Source organism: Onychostoma macrolepis, chromosome 02 (genome assembly GCF_012432095.1).
Source record: "Onychostoma macrolepis isolate SWU-2019 chromosome 02, ASM1243209v1, whole genome shotgun sequence".
In the NCBI taxonomy this organism is placed as follows: domain Eukaryota; kingdom Metazoa; phylum Chordata; class Actinopteri; order Cypriniformes; family Cyprinidae; genus Onychostoma; species Onychostoma macrolepis.
The window spans coordinates 22,968,982-22,988,183 of record NC_081156.1 but is presented as its reverse complement, the minus strand read 5'-3'; the positions used below and the strand labels follow the sequence as shown (position 1 = coordinate 22,988,183).

The following is a 19,202-nucleotide window of genomic DNA, read 5'->3' as shown; positions in this document are numbered from 1 at the left end:
CATGACTAAAACTTGACAGTATTTGCAAGGAGGTGGCTCTATATGACTAACATGAGACAGAGGAGACTTGTCTGTTCACTTCCCAGGCCCTTTTATAAGTTAGTTTATCTAATGAAATAATTGTGCCGTTTTATTCTGTGGGTAATTTTTCATTTTTGCACAGATTTTGACCCTGGAATTATGCTGTGCTTAACGGTCAATGATTTAAATATTTGGACATTTGATGTGCAAGATATTGTCAGATAGTTCAGCATTCAAAGGAGTTTTCCACAGCAGTGCCATTGAAAAATCATTTTTACCGAAGGCACTTTCAGCAAACAGTTCTTAAAATATATATATATATTTTTTTTTTTTCCTGTAAAGAGCATTTTAATAATCCAAAGAAACATTTTTTCCACTATAAGAACCTTTTGTGCAATCAAAATGGATCTCATTGATTCTTGATGGAATATCAATACAATGACCTTCATTTTTTTTAGATATTAGTTCATTTAGTTCAGCTTCAAAGGCATTTGTTTTAATTTGAATTGTTCATAAAAACTTAAAACTCTCACTTTAGCAATCTAAAAGTAACTTATATTCAGAGTTTAGCTAAAAGTCTAGTAATATGAATACTTGTTTTTAGTTACTATAAAAATACAGCATTAATAGATTGCTTTTTCTTCTTTTTTGCTTGAAAGATTTGAATAATGTATATAAACATTTGTTACTGACAATAATATTCTAGGTTCAACTATATATTTCAGTATATTCTAAACTATAATTGGTTCGATACCTTTTTGCCTATTTAATTATATTTTAGTATGATCCTTTTTAAAGTCATTCCAAATGGTTCTGAATGAAATCAACAATCATAAAATGCTCCTCTTACCCATATTCTGCTGGAAGGAGGAGCTATACGATTCATGTTTTTCAGTACCCAGCTCCTGCTATATATGAGTTAGTTTCATCTTAGTAAGAAATACTCAGCATTGATTCTCATCGTCTTTTTTGTTCCTTCATTGGTCAAATGTTGTCCCTGGTCTTGATCATTATTTCTCTGCTCAAAGGTGTTATTCATACTTATTTTGATTTGCTTATTTTTTATTTTCATTTTTTTTTACTTTTATTTCAAATGTTATGTGAAATTCTGTATAAACAACACATTTACAATTTAATTTAAGGAATAACATAGCATTGTTTTCTTTATCACACAGAGAATGCTGATGCAAATACAATAAAGCCACTGGACCCAGAGAAGCACGTCACAGCAGGAGACAATGTTACCCTCACCTGTGATTACAGTGGTATTGTTAACACACTGCAGTGGTATCGACAATATCCAGGATCTCGAATAGAGTTTCTCATTTTTGCCACTGAGCTCAGTGGCCGGTCAGAGCCTGCACTTCGACTTTCATCTACAGCTAATCAAGGCAGCAAACGTATGCATCTGAACATCTTTTTACAGAAATGGAAGATTCTGCACTGTACTACTGTGCCCTGGTGCCCACAGTGATGGGAAACCCTGCAACACTGCACAAAAACCTGAAACCAGTACTAGCAGCAGATTTCAACGGACATTAAGTGTGATCACTCCACTTGAGTCAAATAAATGATATGAAGAATGAAAGTGGTGTTTCAAAATATACAGAAAATTATCACAAATATATCACAAAACAGGCATTATGTATTCTGGCTAAAGAACAAATGACTCTTATAAGCTAGTTCCTTTTATTGAATAAAAAAACGTACAGGAATCAGTGTAGTCTCATTCTTGGATGAATTCGTCAGTTCTTTGTAGTGAATCAATCACATAGTTACATCTAACTTACTGAGAGATCAATTTGAAAAGGTGCTGTTGAATTCTTTATGATTCCCATAGGGGTAGAATAGAATTTATATATGTAATCCTTCAAAGCTGTCAGTAGGAGGAGCTCTTTGAGAGTGTATTTTTTACTTCTGATATCCAAGTGCAGTGTCTGTCATTCTGTGAGTTAAAACACCATTATGTGGGTCTATTTACTTTTGTTCCTTTCAGCACTTGCAGGTGAGAATGTTTTTCTTTCCATATTAATTCTTCATATAAGTATGCAATTCAATAACATTTTGAATGATTTAGGGTTTACAATAATATTTTTTTATTTTTTTATTTTTTTTCAGGAGACTCTCTTGGTGATCTAATAACGTCTCATTATTCTGAAAAACAAGCTCAAGATGGTAACAGTGTTACTCTCTCCTGCAACTACACTGGTGCTGTTTATAATCTACTGTGGTATCTTCAGTATCAAACATCCAAACCAGAACTCCTTCTGTCCATGACTGAATCTGGAGATCCAGTTAAAGAAGATCCATCCGCCCACTGGTTATCTGCTAAAGTTAATAAACAAAGAAAACTCATGGAACTGAAAATCAGCCCTGCTAAAGTAAAAGACTCCGCACAGTATTATTGTGCCCTGGTGCCCACAGTGACAGGAAACTCTTTTCCTCTGCACAATATCTTGCCAATTGTATAGCTTAACATTTCAACACTCATAGGCTGGCTGACAACTTATTTCCATTATCTTATATTTGACTTTTATTCTACTGTTTTATTTATTTATTTACTTACTTGCATGCTTTATTTTCTTTCAGTCAGAAAGCTGTGGCTTTGTAAAACTTATTGCTATATTGTCTGTGTTGGTCTGACATAAAAACATGTGAACAATAAAAACATGTTGTAACAGTACACATCTAAACATTTAAATAGGTATAATGTAGAAACTATTCCTTTCCTTTGTCTAAAATGAGCAAGGACAGGACATAGCTAATGTGGGAGGAGCTCAGTGTTTGGTAGAGCAGAACAAATCAAAGATACAACACTGACTTCATACAGATACTGATAGAATCCTGAACTAAAATGCTTCTCATCTTTTCTCTTTTAATATTTCTCCTAAGCTACAGTAAGTACAACCACTTATATTCTACACCTCAAACTACTGAAAGAATAAGCTATTTATCAAAGCAATGCAAATTTTCATTTAAAATGTAAAACTATCACTAAAATGGCTTTCTTTGCAGATGGAGTATGTGAGAATATCATCAGACCAAATGAAACATCTGTAGTTTTAACTGAGGGAAGCAACACCACTCTGTCCTGTTCATATGATGGATTTGTTAACAGTCTCCACTGGTATCGACAGAAGCCTGGATCAAAACCAGAGTTTCTGCTGCTGATTGTGAGGTCTGCTAAAACTGTAGTCCCAGCTTCTCCACCTCACCCACATATGTCCATCGGACTCCGTAATAATAATGGTGTGGATCTGCAGATCTCCTCTGCTGCTGTATCAGACTCTGCAGTGTATTACTGTGCTCTGGAGCCCACAGTGACAGGAAAACCAACTACACTGTACAAAAACGGATTCCTTTTCTTTGCTATACAGTTGGATTTTTAAATACCAGAACCCCTACTGGAATATTTAAATCCTCTGGAAGTTGTGTGTTTTTTTTTTTTGTTTTTTTTTTTGTTTTTAATGTATTGAACTAAAAACATTGTTTTCATTATGTTACTGTACAATAACTTTGCAATATATTAAACAAAAAAAGTCTAACTTTTGCCCACTTCTGTTATTATAGAAACATTCAGGAAAACGCTGTTAATGTTTAAAATGTGTTTAATTTATCTAATTTACACTAGTGTGCCCCAATTTAATATACAGTCTGTCAGAAGGTGGAGCTCTAGGTTCAGTCATTTGAAAACAGAGCACATATACACACACACACACACACACACACACACAGACAGACATAAACTGATTTAGTTGAGGAAAGTCACAAAGGCCTTTTTGTTTCTTGCTGGTGTAGATGTTTCTCCTGGTCCTCTTGATATTTTCTCCTCTTAAGGGTAAGTGATTTATAAAAATAACTAAATTTATACTAATAAATAATAATATACTAAAAATACTAATTTTGAATGTTAATGTGTCAATAAAACATAAAAAACATAATAAAACCTGTTTACACTTTTTTTGAAACAGAGAATGCTGATGCTGCTGAAGTGATAACACCATTCTTCACAGAGCAGAATGTTTTGGCAGGGAAAGTTATTACTCTTTCCTGCAACTACAATGGCTATGTTCAGAATTTACAGTGGTACCGTCAGCATCCCGGATCCAAACCGGAGAATATAATTTTTCACACTGAGAGCAACGGTCATTTAGAGCCCAAGCTTCGTCTGTCTGCTGTGGCCGATAAAGGAATCAAACTTATGAATTTGAGCATATCTTCTACAAAGCTGGAAGATTCTGCTCTGTACTACTGTGCCCTGGTGCCCACAGTGACAGGAAACACAACTGCACTGTACAAAAACTTTCTTTTGGCCTATTCTTACTAGGAGGTGCTTTCACAATGTGATACACTTTTCTCACAAAAGATATTTCTCACAAAATATCAACTCTGCTGTTGCAGTAGTTGATTAAGTTTTTGCCAGCTTCCCAATGCTATGAACAGATATTTGTAGAACGTGAATTTAGCTTACAAAGAGCCTCGTAAATACAGTAACAATTTTGTCCTGGGGATGCAGCAAGTCTGATGCTATGTGTAGAAATGTTACACATTATACTACATAAAGCTGTGGTTTTTATAAAAATGGGCATGCCAAGTGCTTGTGCTCTTAATTAATATTAACTAATATTGCTTCATAGCATGAAAAGATAATCTCACTGGCTTCTATACTATACTACAGTACGGCTGATTCCTGATGTAATGCACTACTTGCTTGTGAATTATTAGAAAGTACATTACATATAATGTACAAATAATGCAAATAAACCCACATTAGAAACTATTTACACAAAATAATGGAACCATTTACATGGCCCCTGCTTAAATAATTAAAAATGTAATAATTGCAAGAAATTTCAGGAAAATGTTAGGTAAAGCATGCCATTTATATATAAACTTTTTGCAAGTTCCCATGTGTAATTACATACCGATGTCACAGTAGCAATCAATATTCTTGAATATGTGCAATATTCTGCCAGAAGATGGAGCTCTAGGAATCTTTCCACTCTTGAGTTCAGTTGTTTAAAATCAAAGCAGACATACAATAAACGTGCATTAACTCTAGGAGGGAACTGAAAGTCTTGGCTCTCAAAGTTATTGTCTCACATTAGTGTAGATGTTGCTCCTGGTATTCATTATATTTTCTCTACTAAAAGGTGAGTGGATTATAAGAATTACTGTGGAAGTGTTCTCTTCATATCCTGTTGACAGTCTAAATTACTCCGTTGCAAATAACGACTTATTGTTTTTTTTAAACAGAGAATGCTGGAGAAGATGTCATAAAACCAGTCTTCAGAGAGAAGCAGGTTTTGGAAGGAAAAAATGTTACATTGATCTGCAACTACACTGGAAATATTCAGAATTTACAATGGTATCGTCAGTATCCCGGATCCAAACCTGAGCACTTAATTTTATACTTTGAGACCGACCCCAAATCAGAGCTCACTCTCCGTCTGACCGCTGCAGCTGATAAAGCAGCCAAAAGTATGAATCTGACGATCTCTTCTACAGAAGTGAAAGACTCTGCCGTGTACTACTGTGCCCTGGAGCCCACAGTGACAGGAAACACAACTACACTGTACAAAAACCTTCTTGTTATTTGTGTTGCATAGCACATGATCTGCTGCATATGTTGCATATGATCTCTGTGATATTCCATTATGCTGCTGATCTAATTTGGTGTTTAAACGTACGTTACTGGCCATTGGTAATTATTGACCATTATCAGATTGAATTTCATCTTACTCTAAGCAAGAATGTGCCTCAAACACAAAAAGATATCATTTAGGACTACAGTAATAATCAATACAAAAATGGACTGTAAAATACCAAGACAAAAAAAAAAAAAAAATCAGGAAAAAAGAAATCCAATTGGTTCCTTTAACTAAAGTTTAGAATAAATTCAAACGTTTAGGACACATTTCTCTATGATAAATTACTAGAACTGATCAGATAGGACATTATAAAAAAAACGACAGTACAGATGTATTTAAAATATTTGAAATATCTGTCCCACTTTATATTAAGTGGCCTTAACGGCTATGTACTTACATTTAAATTAATCATTTAGTACAATGCACTTATTGTGTGCATACATGTTTTTACATTGTACTTATATTTTAAAAACACATCTAATCTGTAATTCATTTCTGTAATTACATTTATAATTACACTGTTGACCCATCCTTTACACCTTAACCTATAGCATACCACCAAACCTGTCCCTAACCTTACCCATATCCACCTCAGTAGCAGAAAAAGTGTTTTGCAATATGAACACAGTAATTACATTGTACTTATCTTTTGATGCAAGTACATAGTCATTAAGGCCACTTCATATAAAGTGGGACCGAAATATCTTGCCACATTAAGGTTATACAAGAGGTTTCAGAGAGTTTATCACCCACAGAATTATTTTATATTCTCAGTTAAGACCACACCTAGACTACTGAATTCCTTTGAAAGTTACTACAGTGATTTATAATTACTTTTGTAGATAGATATGTAATCTGTAATCTGCTATACTATAACTTTGCATGTTTTAGTTACATCCAAAAAGAATGACATACTTAACCAGTGGTTACCACACACTTTTTAAAATTATTATTCAATCAGATTTACATCAGAAATCCTCAGTTAAGCATGGCTTTTGCCAGAAGGTGGAGCTCACATTCAACTTATTTCAAAACAGAGCACATGCAAACTGAGTCAGTTAGGAGGAAACTGTAAGTCTTGACTCTACAGAACTTTTTGTCTCATTGATGATGTTGCTCCTGGTCCTCATGATATTTTCGCTTTGTAAGGGTGAGTAATGCATGAGAATAATTTCCAGATTATTTTGATTGTGTTAATAAACCAACTATTTATATAGTCTTAATTAGTTAGATTGATTTTTTTTTAAACAGATAATGCTGATGCTGAAGTAATAACATCATTCTCCTCAAAGCAGCATGTTTTGTCAGGAAGTGTCATGATTCTGTTACCACTTTCTGCTAGATACTTATTTCATCAGCCAGCATCCAGCTACTTGTTTCTGATCTCATAATTCCTTTTTAATTATCCTCATTGGTTTCACCTGTCTCACTAACTATATAAGCTAGTCTCACTCTTACCTCTCTGCCAGATTGTCTCATCAGCTCATTGGTGAACATTCCAGTCAGTTCCTGAATCTGATCCGTGAAGCCTGTGTGAACTTGACCCTGCCTGGAACCTGTTTTTTCTCTCTCTCTGCTTGAACCCCCATCAAGAGTCAGTAAGTTTGACTCCCTTTATCTGCTGCTCTGGAAGCTGGATTGTCAGTTCATTGTGATTCGGGATTTGGATTGTGGAATTATTGTTTTGGATTTGGGACTGGAAAAGGATAAAGGAGATTGGATTGTGTTGTCTTCGGAACTGTTTGTTCTCTACTCTATCACTCCTCAGAACATCTTCGAGAACATCCTGGTAGACTGTCCCGTGTGGAACAGTGGACTGTGTCTCTGCCTGTCACGTGGTAGACCAGGGTTCAATTCCCAAGCTGGTCACCTTATCCACCTCAAAGGACCACCTAAACCCTGTCAGCTGTATTGATCCAGGGGATGCCAGTTCCTGCTTGGAAGTGCTCAACTAGCTTGCTATCTTCTAGAGCTTCCTCTGATCGTCTACTCTCATCACTGACCTATTGTTCACCTCACTGTTGCCACTCCTTGGTGTGGAGAAGACTTGCCAGTATCCTGAGAACTTTAACATTAAGGAAACTGAAAATAAACTTTCTAAAAACGCATCCACTTGTTTCTGTATTTTTTGGGTCCACTACTAATCCCCTCACAGGAAGAGATGTTACACTTTCCTGCAACTACAGTGGCAATGTTCGCAGTCTGCAGTGGTACCGTCGGCATCCCGGATCCAAACCTGAAAATATAGTTTTTCACACTGAGAGCAGCAGTCAACCAGAGCCCAAGCTTCGTCTGTACGCTGTGGCCAATAAAGGAATCAAACTTATGAATCTCAGCATATCTTCTACACAAATGGATGATTCTGCTCTGTACTACTGTGCCCTGCAGGAACACAACTGCACTGTACAAAAACAGACAATCAGGACACACTGTAATTGCCAAACATTACCAACATGTACCACTGTGTAGAATAAGGAAAAATGAAAGAAAGAATAATTAAGAGAGCTGGTAACTGCACATCAGCAAGTGTAAAGATCTTTCAAACTTGTGGTTACAGCACTTTAACACTGTATATTTTCCACATAGCTTATTGTCCAAAAGAAACATTTTGTTTTTTGTGAAATCATTATAAATGATTGAACAACAGCCATACTGTATTTAAAACTCTTAATTTTAATTAGAGAGTAAACTAAAATGTTTTCACATTCAGTGAGTATTTGTAGGGTAAGATGAGAAAGTAGTTGTGGGAGGAGCTCAAGGTTTTGTCAGCTTCAGCAGAAGAAATCATTGAGAAACACTGACTTACCTTCATTGAGGAGTCTGAACTCAAACTACAGAAACATGTTACTCATCTCTTCTGTTTTAGTTTTTATCCTCAGTTACTGTAAGTACTGTCATACACATTTTATACCATATTACAGAATATCACTATAGTATATAAAGCAAAAACATGAGGTTTTAAATTCATTCTAAACATAATCCATTACATTGCTTGATTACTTATCATCTTTGCAGGTGAATCTAATGGGAATATCATCAGACCAAACCAGCCATCTGTAGTTTTAACTGAAGGAAGCAGCACCGCTCTGTCCTGTTCATATGATGGATCAGCTGACAGTCTCCACTGGTATCGACAGAAGCTTGGATCAAAACCAGAGTTTCTGCTGCTGATTGTTGAGTCCACCAAGTATGTCACCAAAGCTGACCAACCTCATCCACATATGTCCATCAGACTCCATGATAATAAAAGTGTGGATCTGGAGATCTCCTCTGCTGCTGTATCAGACTCTGCAGTGTATTACTGTGCTCTGCAGCCCACAGTGACAGGAAAACAAACTACACTGTACAAAAACATGTTTCTTGCATATTGTATAATAATCATATATTTAAGCCTCCCCTCATGCAGTGTGTGTCTCATTATTTTTCCTCCTTCCTTTCTTTACAAGGTGGTCTTTCTCTGTAGCCTGCCATTTTAGCAAATGTTTTGCACCTTTTACTTATTTATTGGTCATTTAAGGCCACATTTTTTTTGTTACTTTTTTTTTTTTTTTTGCACAGTAAACATAAATTGTACTATAAATTGGATCTCTCTGGACAGTGACAGTTTTATTACTGTACCTTCAGTAATCATTTCAATCTTCTTGTACAAGTTACTGTATAATTTACTAGGTCAAAAATTCTGTAAGCTCTCTCTTTTTTTCTTTTTCTTTTTTAAATACAGTAAATCCCATGATGAATGATGAGATATTGTAGCAAAAGTGATCGCACATGCATTCTGCCAGAAGATGGAGCTCCAGGAACCATCCTAGTTCAGTCTCAGTTCAGTTGTTTAAAAACAGAGCAGACATTAGGGGTGTGCGATACTGCAAATTTTGGTATCGATCCGATACCAAGTAAATACAGGGCAAGTATCGCCGATACTGATACCGATACCGATACTTTTTCCTTTTTAATAACATGCATTTAAATGACCAATTACACTTTGAAAATTAAAAATAACTTATGTTGATATGACTAAAATATTACATTCACCTTAAAGCTATGTGGATATTTGCCTTTCTGAAAGGAGTTTGCAAGCAGAGGAGCCCAGAATATGAAAGCAATGCGTAAAGTTTCCTGTTTTCCTGTTGTCCTCCCATAGAAAAGAGTTATAAAGAAAAAAAAAACTTAACATGGCTTAATGCATTAAGAAAGTAATATTGAAAGGCCAACTCAGTATACTGATGATGCAAACTATATGCAGGCAAGCAGCCCAGCATATGAACGCAAAGTGCATGCATGTTAAGTGTTTTCCTCTGATAGAAAACTTTTATAAAGAAAATAAAACAACAACGTGGCTTAATGGTTGAAGACAGTAATACTGTATAAAAAGGCCAAATTCGGTAAATTTAATGGGTCTGGCTTCCAGTCTCATCAGCTTCCAGCAATTTAACTGTACAAAAATTTTTAACTGCTTGCTTGGTATTGCAAACTGGTGTTTCTTACCATATTATTTTAATTAATTGTCTTAATTATAAACACATGGTGGATAGCACAAACAAGTTTTTGTTTATTTTTCTCATGATTTCCCTACCGTGCCTAATGACCACGGACTTAATTAACCCCCGAATCTGTGGTGGCATCACGGAATCGCCGAAAATTCCGTGATGGGCTCACAGAAGTGATACCAATGTAAGTCAGTGACAGGCATCAGCCGTGCTCCACGCACGGATCCACTGGTTCAACACTTTAAATAGGAAACCCTTAGCATCAATATGCTGACGCGATAATGGGAATTTTATCGTCATCATTATTGTTCAGAACTGGGTAGGTTTAGGGTAGGGACGGGGTCAGGTTCGTACTCCAGCGAAAGTATAAATTTATATACAAAATAGAACTGCATCGGAGTCACTCTTTTTATGATGCAGCGCTGGTGTTGAACCAGTGAATCCGTGCATGGACCACGGCTGATGCCTTCTGTGAGCCCATCACGGAATTTTCGGCGATTCCGTGATGCCACCACAGATTCGGGGTTAATTAAGTCCGTGAACATTACACGGAATTCTGTGACATCAGGTTGCTAAGGAAGTGGAAGTCTCGCACATACAGTCTATGAAAAGCTTACTTCCACGTTGAAAAAGGTGAATAAATTTGGTGCTGTTGCCACAGTAGCGAATTTCTACCGTTCCATCTCTCGCTGTAGCATAATTTCCGCTTGCGCTTGGAGCCGCTGAGTCACGTGATGGCATAACAAAACACTAAAGCAGGGGAGGAGCAGTAATGTTTGCATACGAGACGTGAAAAGGGAGGTATATAAACACACAGATATGTCAGTTCTTTGTTGAATGTATTAAGCACTATATTAAGTGTAGAGGAGAGGAAATTAACCTAAAGTATCGATCTAATCAGGCTAGTATCGATCCGATACCGATACCAACGTTGGTATCGCTACTATCGATATTAAGATAGAACCCTAGCAAACATACACTGAGTCAGTCATATTCAGAGAGAGAACTGTTCATCTTGACTCTCAAAGTTATTGTCTGTCATTAGTGCAGATGTTGCTCCTCGTATTCATTATATTTTCTCTCCTAAAAGGTGAGTGATTCAACAAGCTTTTTACACAGTTGGCAGTCTGAAATAGTCCATTAGGAATGATTAATTAAAACATTGTTTTAAACAGAGAATGCTGGTGAAGATGTCATAAAACCAGTCTTCATAGAGAAGCAGGTTTTGGAAGGAAACAATGTTACACTGATCTGCAGCTACACTGAAGTTGTCAATAATTTACAGTGGTATCGTCAGTATCCCGGATCCAAACCTGAGCACCTCATCATGTTCTTTGAAACCAACCCTCAATCAGAGCCCGCTCTCCGTCTGAACGCAACAGCTGATAAAGCAGCCAAAAGTATGAATCTGACGATCTCTTCTACAGAAGTGAAAGACTCTGCCGTGTACTATTGTGCCCTGGAGCCCACAGTGACAGGAAACACAACTGCACTGTACAAAAACAGAGTGAGAAAGGATATTTAAGACAGAAGATGATGATGATGCACAATGCAGATATTAAAACTACATTCTTTATAAACTGGACCAGTTGCAACCTTTTGAAATAGTTTTCAAACACATGTACAGTACAATTGGTAGTGTCCTCACCATTAATATTATCAGACTACTTAATATACACCGTAAAAAAAAAAGTTGAGAAAACTTAAATGTTTAAGGCAACCAGCTTCAGCAGATTTTTGAGTTTTCTCAACCTGTTGTATTCAGTTTATACAACAAAAAGTTAAGAAAACTCAAAAATCTCCTACAAAATAAGTTGAGAAAAGTCAAAAATCTGCTGAAGCTGGTTGCCTTAAACTTTTAAGTTTTTTTACAGAGCAGATATGAAAAGCAACATAATAATATCTATACAGTGCCACTGCAATGTTTGTAAAATATCAGCTTATTTATATACTGTACATACTTGTAGGTTAAAATGAGCATAGGTTTGTGTGGGAGGAGCTCAAGGTTTTGTCAACTTCAGTGGAAGAAATCAAAAAGACATCACTGACTTTCCTTCATACAGATCCTGATAGAAGTCTGAACTCAAACTACAGAAACATGTTACTCATCTCATCCATTTTCATTTTTATCCTCAGTTACTGTAAGTACTGTTAGTCATACATTGTGTTTTCACACATATTTTGCACCATTTTCCAGAACATCACTAAAAAATAAATAAATCAAAAACATGCATTTTTTTACTCTAACTGTAATAATTACAGTCCTTGATTATTTATCATCTTTGCAGGTGAATCTAATGGGAATGTCATCAGACCAAACCAGCCATCTGTAGTTTTAACTGAAGGAAGCAGCACCGCTCTGTCCTGTTCATATGATGGATCAGCTGACAGTCTCCACTGGTATCGACAGAAGCCTGGATCAAAACCAGAGTTTCTGCTGCTGATTGTTGAGTCTTCTAAGTATGTCAACAAAGCTGACCAACCTCATCCACATATGTCCATCAGACTCCATGATAATAAAAGTGTGGATCTGAAGATCTCCTCTGCTGCTGTATCAGACTCTGCAGTGTATTACTGTGCCCTGCAGCCCACAGTGACAGGAAAACAAACTACACTGTACAAAAACATTCTTGTTATTTGCCTGTTGCACAGTCACATTTCTCTACCATGATCTCTGTGATATTCCATCTTCCATATGGCATTAAAATGTACATTATCAAATGGTATTTAATTTTTCTCTATTTAGCAAGGACGTCCCTAAAAGATAATAAAAAATAAATTAATAAAAAAAACTTCATTTAGGACTATAATCATAATCAATACAAAAATGGACTACAAAATACCAAAACTACCAATCAACATCCCAGAAAAAAGAAATTCAATCTGTTCTTTGAAAGAAAGCTTGACACATTTCTCTCTGATAAATTACTAGAATGTTCAAATAAATAACTACAGTATAGATGTATTTAAAATATTTTATCTTACCACAGAAAGGTTATTGGGTTTCTATATACAAGAGATTTCCAGAGCCTTTATTACCTACAGAATAATTTTAGATTCACATTTAAGACTGCACCTAGAGTACTGAATCCCTTTGAAAGTTACTAAAGTACAGTAGATAGATATCATGTTGCTGTACAGTAACTTTTGGTTGTTTCAGTTACATCCAAAAAAGAATGACATACTTAACCAGTGGTTACCACACACTTTTTAAAATTATTATTCAATCAGATTTACATCAGAGAGCCTCAGTTAAGCATGGCTTTTGCCAGAAGGTGGAGCTCACATTCAACTTATTTCAAAACAGAGCACATGCAAACTGAGTCAGTTAGGAGGAAACTGTAAGTCTTGACTCTACAGAACTTTTTGTCTCATTGATGATGTTGCTCCTGGTCCTCATGATATTTTCGCTTTGTAAGGGTGAGGAATGCATGAGAATAATTTCCAGATTATTGATTTTGACTGCATTAATGTGTTAATAAACCAACTATTTATATAGTCTTAATTAGTCCATGAATTTAAATGTTTTTTAACTGATTGATTGATTTTTTTAATCAGATAATGCTGATGCTGAAGTAATAACATCATTCTCCTCAAAGCAGCATGTTTTGTCAGGAAGAGATGTTACACTTTCCTGCAACTACAGTGGCAATGTTCGCAGTCTGCAGTGGTACCGTCAGCATCCCGGATCCAAACCTGAAAATATAGTTTTTCACACTGAGAGCAGCAGTCAACCAGAGCCCAAGCTTCGTCTGTACGCTGTGGCCAATAAAGGAATCAAACTTATGAATCTCAGCATATCTTCTACACAAATGGATGATTCTGCTCTGTACTACTGTGCCCTGGTGCCCATAGTGACAGGAAACACAACTGCACTGTACAAAAACAGACAATCAGGACACACTGCAATTACCAAACATTACCAACATGTACAATAAGGAAAAATGAAAGAAAATTAATTAAGAGAGCTGGTAACTTACATCAACCAGCGTAAAGATCTTTCAAACTTGTGGTTACAGTACTTTAACACTACATTTTCCACATAGCTTATTGTCCAAAAGAAACATTTTGTTTTTTGTGAAATCATTATATAGATGATTAAACAACAGCCATACCTGATGTACATGATGAATTATGAGATATTATAGGAAAAAGTGATCTCACATGCATTCTCCAGAAGGTGGAGCTCCAGGAACCATCCTAGTTCAGTCTCAGTTCAGTTGTTTAAAAACAGAGCAGACATACACTGAGTCAGTCATACTCAGAGAGAGAACTGGAAGTCTTGACTATCAAAGTTATTGTCTTTCATTAGTGTAGATGTTGCCCCTCGTATTTATTATATTTTCTCTCCTAAAAGGTGAGTGATTCAACAAGCTTTTTATACTGTTAACAAATCTGAAATAGTCCATTAGAAATGATTAATTAAAACATTGTTTGTTTTAAACAGAGAATGCTGGTGAAGATGTCATAAAACCTGTCTTGACAGAGAAGCAGGTTTTAGAAGAAAAAGATGTTACACTGATCTGCAGCTACACTGGCACTGTTCAGAGTTTACAATGGTATCGTCAGTATCCCGGATCCAAACCTGAGCACCTCATTATGTTCATTGAGACCATCCTCAAATCAGAGCCTGCTCTCCGTCTGACCGCTGCAGCTGATAAAGCAGCCAAAAGTATGAATCTGACCATCTCTTCTACAGAAGTGAAAGACTCTGCCGTGTACTATTGTGCCCTGGTGCCCACAGTGACAGGAAACACAACTGCACTGTACAAAAACAGAGTGAGAAAGGATATTTAAGACAGAAGATGATGATGATGCACAATGCGGATTTTAAAACTACACTCTTTATAAACTGGATCAGTTGCAACCTTTTGAAATAGTTTTCAAACACATGTAGAGTACAATTGATAGTGTCCTCACCATTAATATTATCAGACTACTTCTTAATACAGATATGAATAGTAAAAATAAATACAGTGCAACTGCTATGTTTGCATAATATCATCTTATTTATATACTGTACATACTTGTAGGGTAAAATGAGTGTATGTATGTGTGGGAGGAGCTCAAGGTTTTGTCAACTTCAGTGGAAGAAATCAAAAAGACATCACTGACTTTCCTTCATACAGATCCTGATAGAAGTCTGAACTCAAACTACAGAAACATGTTACTCATCTCATCCGTTTTCATTTTTATCCTCAGTTACTGTAAGTATCGTTACTCTTACAATGTAATACACATTTGCAGCGTTTTCCAGAACATCACTAAAAATAAATTAAAAATGTGCATTTTTTTATTCTTAAAATAATAATTACAGTCCTTGATTCTTTAATGTCTTTGCAGGTGAATCTAATGGGAATATCATCAGACCAAACCAGCCATCTGTAGTTTTAACTGAAGGAAGCAGCACCGCTCTGTCCTGTTCATATGATGGATCAGCTGACAGTCTCCACTGGTATCGACAGAAGCCTGGATCAAAACCAGAGTTTCTGCTGCTGATTGTTGAGTCTTCTAAGTATGTCACCAAAGCTGACCAACCTCATCCACATATGTCCATCAGACTCCATGATAATAAAAGTGTGGATCTGGAGATCTCCTCTGCTGCTGTATCAGACTCTGCAGTGTATTACTGTGCCCTGCAGCCCACAGTGACAGGAAAACAAACTACACTGTACAAAAACTTGTTTCTTATTTAAGTCATATTTGTATAAGGGAGGAGCCTCCTCACGTGCAGTGTCTTTTCCCATTTTTCCTTTCTTTTGTTGTATAAATGTTTTCTTTCTCTGAGAACTACCATTTAGCAAATGTTCTGCACCATTTACTTGTTAATTATTGGTCATTTAAGGCCACCATTACAAGACAAAACACACTGTAATTTACAATTTGACTTAACTGACACGACTTTGCTACTTGATTTCTTTGCACAGTAAGCATAAATTGTGTAATCAATCAGATCTCTCTAGACAATGGCAGTGATTATTACTTAAAAAAAATTGTTACATTTACATACGCCTTGAAATATTTGTTAACTTCATCATTTTTAATCTTCTTGTATTATTTTTCTAGGCCAAAAATTCTTTGGTAAGCTCTTATTTGTTTTACCCTCTATGGTACCGTGTTGCCTCCTGGCAACATACTTTATTTTAGGTTTTTTTTAATAAAATGAGACCCATTTAATTGATAAATGCTATCTCAGGGTAGTAGGACTCAAACACTAATCAATGAAAATGCAAAAAAGTGGTCACATGATCCACAGGGGTCCATTTTGTTTCCAATTTCAGGACATGTGCACATGGCACATGACTCCTTATTTTCATCCTTATAATTGCCTACAAAAAATCTGAGTCACCTCCTTTGGTAATTAAAGAAGTATTTTCAAAAACTTTACATTATATATGATCAAATGTATTTTAGGAATATCTAGTGCATATTAGGATAAGGTTATGCTGATTTTTAATTTTTTACCTTGAAACAACTCTGATTGTAATGTTTTGATATGATAACTGATATGACGGTTTGGTTATACTTGTGATCCATGATGGTACAATGTTGCCTGAGAGCAACAGCTGGATATGAAATTGCATTTTATTAAATATGAGATATGCAATACATTAAAAACTAGATAAAAATAACTGTTTAAGTATTTAGTTAAAGAAAATGATGTTAACAATAAATATATTTATTTTTTATACATGAAAATGTCAAATGTTTAAATTTGTCCGTTGTGGTACAATGTTGCCTTGAGGCAACAAACTTTAAAAAAATAAAAAAATAAATAATGAAAATGTTTATTGATATTGTTATAGTGTCCAATTTTAAGCAGGAAAAACATCACAAATAATTTATTTCCTCATTGATATCATATTGCGTACAGTAGAGGTAAGATACAGCATATCTCATAAAAAAATGAGGAGATGCATTATATAGCAAAAGCAATCTCTCATGCATTCTGCCAGAAGATGGAGCTCTAGTAACTATTCTAGCTCAGTTGTATAAAAATACAGCAGACATACATTGAGTCAGTCATACTTTAGGAGAGAACTGTAAGTCTTTACTCTCAAAGTCATTGTCTCTCATTAGTTTAGATGTTGCTCATCGTATTCATTATATTTTCTCTCCTAAAAGGTGAGTTGTTCATAACTACTGTGGAAATGCTTTTCCCTTTTATACTGTTAACAATCTGAATTAGTCTTTTAGAAATTATTAATTAAAAAACAGTTTGTTTTAAACAGAGAACGCTGGTGAAGATGTCATAAAACCAGTCTTCACACAGAAGCATGTTTTGGAAGGAAAAGATGTTACACTGATCTGCAGCTACACTGGAAATATTCAGAGTTTACAATGGTATCGTCAGTATCCCGGATCCAAACCTGAGCATCTCATCATGTTCTTTGAGACCATCCTCAAATCAGAGCCCGCTCTCCGTCTGACCGCTGCAGCTGATAAAGCAGCCAAAAGTATGACTTTGACCATCTCTTCTACAGAAGTGAAAGACTCTGCCGTGTACTACTGTGCCCTGCAGCCCACAGTGACAGGAAACACAACTACACTGTACAAAAACAGGGTGAGAAATTATATTTACAGAAGATTAAGATGCATATTGCAGATTTTAAAGCTCCAATCTTAATTAGGTGGACACTCGACTGCTACATATTGGAATATGTTTTAAAAGCATGTACAAGTGGCAGAGATTCCTGACTCTCTGAAACATCAACCATTAATATTATCAGACTACCTCTCAACACAGACATAAAAAGCAAATTAATGCTTGAAACATTTCATATCTGTACAGAGCCACTGTAATGTTTGTATAATATCAGCTTATTTATATACTGTCTGTACTTGCAGGGTGAAATGAGTGTAGGTATGTGTGGGAGGAGCTCAAAGTTTTGTGAACTTCAGTGGAAGAAATCAAGAAGACAACACTTTCCTTCACACAGATCCTGATAGAAGTCTGAACTCAAACTACAGAAACATGTTACTCATCTCATCCATTTTCATTTTTATCCTCAGTTACTGTAAGTACTATTAGTCATACACATTTTACAACATATTCCATAATATCACTAAAATAAGTAAATAAAAAAATGCATAATCCATTACATTGCTTGACTATTTATCATCTTTGCAGGTGAATCTAATGGGAATGTCATCAGACCAAACCAGCCATCAGTAGTTTTAACTGAAGGAAGCAGCACCGCTCTGTCCTGTTCATATGATGGATCAGCTGACAGTCTCCACTGGTATCGACAGAAGCCTGGATCAAAACCAGAGTTTCTGCTGCTGATTGTTGAGTCTTCTAAGTATGTCACCAAAGCTGACCAGCCTCATCCACATATGTCCATCACACTCCATGATAACAAAAGTGTGGATCTGAAGATCTCCTCTGCTGCTGTATCAGACTCTGCAGTGTATTACTGTGCCCTGCAGCCCACAGTGACAGGAAAACAAATTACACTGTACAAAAACCATATTGTTTTTTGCATACAGTGGGGAAAAAAATATTCAGTCACCAATTGTGCAAGTTCTCCCACTTAAAAAGATGAGAGAGGCCTGTAATTTTCATCATAGGTATACCTCAACTATGAGAGACAAAATGAGAAAAAAAAAATCCAGAAAATCACATTGTAGGATTTTTAAAGAATTTATATGCAAATTATGGTGGAAAATAAGTATTTGGTCAATAACAAAATTTCATCTCAATACTTTGTTATATACCCTTTGTTGGCAATGACAGAGGTCAAATGTTTTCTGTAAGTCTTCACAAGGTTTTCACACACTGTTGCTGGTATTTTGGCCCATTCCTCCATGCAGATCTCCTCTAGAGCAGTAATGTTTTGGGGCTGACGCTGGGCAACACGGACTCCAAAGATTTTCGATGGGGTTGAGATCTGGAGACTGGCTAGGCCACTCCAGGACCTTGAAATGCTTCTTACGAAGCCACTCCTTCGTTGCCCAGGCGGTGTGTTTGGGATCATTGTCATGCTGAAAGACCCAGCCACGTTTCATCTTCAATGCCCTTGCTGATGGAAGGAGGTTTTCA

At 36.0% G+C, this 19,202-nt stretch overlaps 4 gene segments (V, D, J or C); all 4 read left to right on the top strand.

The window, feature by feature from the left end:
• The first annotated feature begins 3,819 nt into the window (after positions 1–3,819).
• On the top strand, positions 3,820–4,358 carry LOC131530379 (T cell receptor alpha variable 39-like). The segment is given in 2 exon segments: positions 3,820–3,859; positions 3,993–4,358. Coding segments are annotated over 2 exon segments (396 nt in total).
• Positions 4,359–4,684: 326 nt separating this feature from the next.
• Positions 4,685–7,461, top strand: LOC131530156 (T cell receptor alpha variable 17-like). The segment is given in 3 exon segments: positions 4,685–5,174; positions 5,278–5,596; positions 7,142–7,461. Coding segments are annotated over 3 exon segments (471 nt in total).
• Positions 7,462–10,741: 3,280 nt separating this feature from the next.
• Positions 10,742–11,718, top strand: LOC131530343 (T cell receptor alpha variable 17-like). The segment is given in 2 exon segments: positions 10,742–11,249; positions 11,335–11,718. Coding segments are annotated over 2 exon segments (390 nt in total).
• Positions 11,719–14,403: 2,685 nt separating this feature from the next.
• LOC131530339 (T cell receptor alpha variable 17-like) lies at positions 14,404–14,991 on the top strand. The segment is given in 2 exon segments: positions 14,404–14,516; positions 14,607–14,991. Coding segments are annotated over 2 exon segments (390 nt in total).
• The last annotated feature ends 4,211 nt before the right edge of the window (positions 14,992–19,202 follow it).